Raw genomic sequence first — 6,415 nt, 5'->3', positions numbered from 1 at the left:
ATTTGGCGAGGGAAGAACAGAATACTCCCGATTTGATTCGGGGAGCTAGCTCCCGAATCAGAATTGGGCCACATTCGAGCAGAATCAGTCCGAATTTATTCGGCAGAATTCGGTTTTGGTGTAACCCTGGCTGAAGGAAAGGTGATAGATGATGGTTGCTGAATCTGTTGCATTTTGCCGTTTTTATTTTCACATTTATTCATTATTTTAATTCTACAGAATCTGCCCAAGGAGGTTTTGGTTTTAGACTACTCCACTGTTTGAAGAGAACTTGACAATCATTATTGGGGTGTTTCTTGAATGATAAGAAATAAAATTAGCTGAATATATATCAATATATGCTCAGTATCCAAAAGATAACATTTATTTGTCAAGTTTCAATAACAACAACAACAAAACATTACAGAAAACAAAATAATACATTTTAAAATGTTTTTTTTTCCGTCGAACAGAACAATTATAGGTGCTCAAACTTAATCAAACCTGGTGATTATTATATCAGGGTTACAAGTTCAAATGAGAAACAATTGTTTGTTTTACAATTTACATTGATATAAAATAAAATATAAAGAAACACTGATGAAGCTAAACAAAATATAAAATTAAATGCCACTTTCAAAATACCATAATATTTAAAGTACAAATATATCAGTGGCATTCTCCCCCATACATACATATCACAAATGTCCATACCTATGTGTATAAAGGTATATATCTCTACTCTTTTCATATTGCACAGTATGATAACTTTGTGGTAAAATGATGTTGGTAAAGAGCCATCAGAACTTTATACATGTCTACCAGGAAAAAAAATTGCTGCACATACATAAAATGTTGGTTAAAGTTCATGTTATTCACAATATCTCTTCATGAACATGACATAATACACTTTTATATTCTTATCCATTGAACGAAGATAAGAATAGAGTACAATAATTATACTTTATCATATTTTATTTATTTTGATTAAGAACCTGAATATAGAAATAGATAGACCTACTTAATCATCAGGATAAAAATATTTTAGTTCAATACATTTATTTACTAGAAAATTTAGAAAAACAAATCCAATTCGTTAAGACATACTTCAGAATAGAATATCATTGAGCTAGTTTTGTGTATGAGAAATTAACATGTCATAAATCATTTACAACTGACTCTTTGAATAAATTTTCAGTAATTATTTTCTTAGTCTTTGTTGAGCTAGGACCAGTGACAAAATTCTTAATGATTGATTAGAGAATTAATTTGTATGAGTGCACATAATGATCAATGCAATCAGTCCTAAATAACATGGTTTGCAAACACGAGCCTCACCTGATTTCAAGATCAATGAAATAAGCAATATGATTAATTTTCTCTTCATAAAAAACCTACATGCCACAGACATCCTATAAAAGTAAATTTATCTTTTAATATGGGATATCAAAAGCTGCAGAGATATAATCTATACCCTTGCCTGAAAGCAATACACATGATATCTTGCGATGAAGCCAAATTTGATAACTTGTTCAGTCTGTCTGTTTAGTAGAAATATTAAACAAAAATGTACCTTAATAGTATCTATCGATTAATCGGACAATGGACACAGTGCTCAATCAGAATCAAGGTTTCCAAGGAAGGTCAGAGCATTAATTGATGTTACTGTATTTATTACATTTCCTTCAACATGATTATCAGTCCTATCTTGAGTTGTGATTGGCTTAATCAATCACAATCTTAATTATGGAAAGTCATAATTAGTCATCTAAGATTTACAAGGCATACAATCTGCTTCTTTGCAAACATAAGAAATGCTGATTCATTGGTCAAATAGATGATGCAAGTAAGTGGGTAGCAGACGGTTTTGTGCAGTACACCCTTAGAATGTTTTTAAAAAGGGCTCGTACAAAGTTACAGGTTGTAAACAAGCCCCATTCCACTTAATTCAAAACAAACTTATAATATTTTGCTTTTACATAGGGCTTAAAACACGGAAACAACTTCTCTAATTAGTATGTGCTTTGCAAATATTATTACCCTGACCATTATTGGATTCTGGCTTGACCACATATGATTTAAAATAAACAGTAGAAGGGAATAGTAGCACATGGAGAGATAATACTTTTCCCTGCTTGACATCATCTCTAGAGTTATTGAATTTATTATGGGACAGGGCATAATCAAAGTACTTCCTGATAAAAGATGATTCAGCTTATTCAAATTCTCTTGTTTAAAAATGATATGACTTTTTAGCAAGAAATGGTAAATTATCATGGACCTTCCATGATTCTACATGTTTAACATCACCACCAGTATACTTTGCATATTGAAATCTCAACTTCAAAGAATAATCATTAAAAGGGAAGACTTTTTAGCTTTATTACACTAGCTTTTGGAAGGCACTGTCTATGAAAGATGATCACTATCGACAACTAGTGATGCGTATCTGTTCTGCAGAGGGCTTCGGATGAATGCTAGATCCGGGTTTAGGCCAGTCTTTGGGAGGATGGGATCTCAATTCCCACAAACAAGAGTTCTCTCTAGCAAGGTTTGCTTCTCTTTCCTCCAGAGAATTCTGAATGGAAGGACAATTGGCAGCAAAACAGGATATCAAATGGGATCTATGATTTTATATATTGATTGCATATAATTTGAATGTATATCAACAACTTAAATGCATTATATAATAACTGAATGCAATATACACCATTTTTGAATGGGTGGAAACATACTAGTAGCTAATGATTGTATTAATTACTGAATGCACTTTTATTCATCAAGTTCACCGATTGTTAAATTTCGTCATAATTTAATTACACCAACATTGAATTGAATAAAATGCATACACTTAAATGTTGATAATTAATATGAATAATAATCAGGATAATTGGACGCATGAATACATGTCCCATAAAACGAAATTATTGATTCAATGCAAAATCAAGAATAAGTGTTTCCATTGAATACACAAACGTTCATGATCATTGATTGGTTTAGAAACAGAACAAATTTACTTTTGAACCTGAATAACACTTGTTTGCCATCCTTAAGTTAAAAAGACATTTTTACATGAAACATAATAATCCCCATTATTTTATTACTATTATTATTATCATTTATTCGGCATTTCAAATACATGAATTATACAATACAAATTACATAAACAATAGGATATATCTGACATACCGGTAATACAATACAAAGAACCAAGAATAGAGATGTAGGGGCGGCCTGGGTTTGGAGGTTAACTAAAATTGCCATGACCCACAGGTTTTCCTTCCCATACCCCTTTACCTCCATCCAAGTCAGTATATAGAATATAAAAAGAAACATATCAACCACAAAATTAAAAAAAAATATATGTCACTTTAAACAAAATGCCTAATTATCCATTACAAATGATAAATATGGGGAGGATATAATCAAAGCTTTAACTCCAAAACTCCTAAAACCTAGCTAAATTATGTTCAGTCATTCACTTCAAAAGTTACAAAACAATAATCCCCCTCTCATAAAAACAACAGCAAACATTTAAGGCATATAAGAAGAGGCCATATCACATGTGAAGTGAGATACATTCTCCCATTCCCATCTCACCTTTGCCTTAGGGCATGAGTCCCTCTTCAGACAGAGATCGAAATTTTCTTTGAGTTGAGTGCAGTCTCTTCTTTCCCCGTATACATAGTAGCTGTGGAACTGACCACCTAGAGCTGGAATATAGGAGTAACAAAGAAGAATAATGTTAAAAACTTATGTCTTTAAATATCAAGACATCTCATATCTCATCCAACTATCTCACTCCCGAAGACAATAAAATTATCCATCAAGCAGTTGTACAAGTATATCTAGCAACAGCTACTTACATTTACATTCCAGCCATTTTTCTAAGAATTTCATGCATGCTTCCTCTGGGTTCTGTATGAAAAACAATAGAGAGATACCTTAAGTTATAGAACTCAAACACTAGACAAAAGAAAGCTTCAATTTGATAATGGAACCTCCAATCAAATTTCAGAATTTGTCAAAATAAATCCTCAGAAAAGACAGTTATTCCTGTTTAATGAGGAAGTTTACCCTCATAAAGAGTAGCAGAAAAAATAATGAAAAATATTTTTGAAGGTTTGCAGATAATCTATCAAAGATTACAAGTTATTCGAATTTGATTTATAAATATTTAAACATCATATGCCAGAAACTTTCCCATATATTTTGAAGGAAAAAAAATAATTGAAATTTTATTTTCTCAAATATTGAAAATGGTTTGTAACTTCAGTATATAAAAAAAATCATTTCACACCTGCTCCTGATAGAGAAAAAGAAAAAGGAAAAAAGTCATCACGAGCCAGTGAAAACTTCAAACTTATGCACTTTATATAAGCTTGTTATGATCAAAATCTTAAAATTCTGCAAACTTTGATAATCTTTGGTGGATTTAATTTTCCTCAAACACTCATCAATATTTTTTTTCCTTCTGGCATTTTTACAACAAACTTTTTGTCAGGGTGATCATACACTTTACTCCAAGTTCCAACACCCCTAATCAAGGCTAATGTAATTCTGAATTTATTTTATTTTTTTAATTGAAATTGATGATGTGCAACAAGACTAGTGGCTTCATTTAGATTTGTTGCAGAGTAGGCAGGAATACAACCATATGATAATAAATAGATCTATCTTTTCTGGGGATTTGAAAATTTCTGATTTTTGTTTTGCATTTTGACTGGTATATACTGACCACTCATACAAGTGCAAGATTATTATTAGTATACTAACCTCGCACACAGAACCGCGTTTGGCAGTGGATTCCTATATTATAACTAGTGGGTCTCGCGTGTTGCGACGCCACTATATGGATTGATTTTTCCATGGAGTTATTATTTAGTTCCATGATTTTTCAGTGTGCGGCAGCATGTAATGAACCCTTGAGTGGGTCTTGACTGCAGTTACGAGGTGAGTTCGAGTCCCAACTAAGCCTAAGGTAAAAAACACTAAAGAATCGATAAAAAAATCTGAAGTGAAAGAACTGGATTAGTCTCGGCAAGACTTGGGTGGGGGTGCATATGGGACTCTTTCCCTTACGTCAAACCACAATTACGAATTCTCTAATTGATATGGATTCAAACTAATGAAACAATTGTCAGACTAACATCAAATCATGCAAATGACCACACCCATATGCCACGCCCACTCCCACATGACATGGATGGGCCGGGTTTTCCCCGCGGTAATGCCATGCCAGTTGTTTCTGGCGCTGGCGGTCCATTCAATCAACAAAGACTCCAACTCCAAGTTGATTCACTTGGCAAAAACGAACCACCAGAAGCATTTGCCCACTTGACTACTGACCTCCATCATGTTCATCAATCTTCTTGGTCACCCTGCCTTTTTCTCAACCACCAACAAAAGTCAGTCAGGCAACAAGGGGCAGACATATTGTGAGAGCAACGGTGCCTGCTTATGCTAATGCGGTGATATGTCTATGGCCTAGCTAGCTGGACGTCGAGCTTGCAAGTTGAGGGCCAATGCAGCGCCGCCAGCGCGCGCAGCATAGCGTGCAGGGCCAGGGCGGAAGTGTTCACTTGCGCGAGTTGCGTAGGCAAAACACGTACCATTAATGCCGATTCGAGCGACCATTAGAAAACAAATAAAGTTAGCAGACCAAACACTGATAGAAATTTAACACGTTGTTTCAAACGCTCAAACATTCAAACAAAATTAAAGCATGTGATTGAAAAGACAGAATAAGCTTCTGACCAATTTTGGGCTATACATAGGAATTATTTTACGAGGGACAAGAATACTTAATTAAAATATATGAAGCTAAGCGACCAACATTATGATAAAGCTGCATGTTTGATATAGGAAGGACCCGGGGAAGGACACGACGTTTCAAAATGATATAGGATAAGACTGAAAGCTTTATGTTATGTTATGTTATATCGAGGTTTTTTACCTGACTGCTAAGAAAGCACGAATGCCTGTGAGCAAGCAACCAGGGGACCGACAGCTTAAGGTCCTCTCCGAGGGACCTGGTAATGAGGATAAATGCCTTACCAAAGGGCGCGCACCACTTGGGAATCGAACCCGGGTCACCGGAATCCGAAACCCCCGCTCTACCGACTGAGCTATCGCGCCTCCACTATATATACGTGGGTTGAAAAGCCTTCGATCTGAGCATGTAAATCAATCTAGTCTTGGCTACTGAAGAAGGAATTATCATGGCCAACTTTAAATGTCATAGTTGTACGTTTCAAACTTGGTCATGTAGCTATATCTATGATCATCGAAAAGATAAACTGGGTGGTTAAATGCAAAATACTTGACAATAGTCTTGGGAGGAAGTTGTCAAGTTCCGAATATGCTATATCTGTCAATATTTTTTTTCTCTAGCCAAACTCACCTCAATTCTTTAAAAAAAAAGTCATATTATCAT

General features: G+C 34.5%; 1 protein-coding gene across 1 annotated transcript; it reads right to left on the bottom strand.

Annotated features, from left to right (window-relative positions):
* Positions 1-339: 339 nt before the first annotated feature.
* On the bottom strand, positions 340-5,614 carry LOC129275062 (synaptic plasticity regulator PANTS-like). The gene is made up of 4 exons (XM_054911841.2): positions 5,329-5,614; positions 3,846-3,897; positions 3,580-3,692; positions 340-2,557 (listed from the first exon to the last, which is right to left on the bottom strand). Exons 1-4 carry the CDS (start codon positions 5,341-5,343, stop codon positions 2,405-2,407), a joined length of 333 nt encoding a protein of 110 aa, XP_054767816.2. The 5' UTR covers positions 5,344-5,614; the 3' UTR covers positions 340-2,404.
* Between the last annotated feature and the right edge of the window lie 801 nt (positions 5,615-6,415).

This window comes from Lytechinus pictus, chromosome 2 (assembly GCF_037042905.1).
Source record: "Lytechinus pictus isolate F3 Inbred chromosome 2, Lp3.0, whole genome shotgun sequence".
NCBI classification, from domain to species: Eukaryota; Metazoa; Echinodermata; class Echinoidea; order Temnopleuroida; family Toxopneustidae; genus Lytechinus; species Lytechinus pictus.
This window is presented reverse-complemented; position numbering and strand designations above follow the sequence as displayed.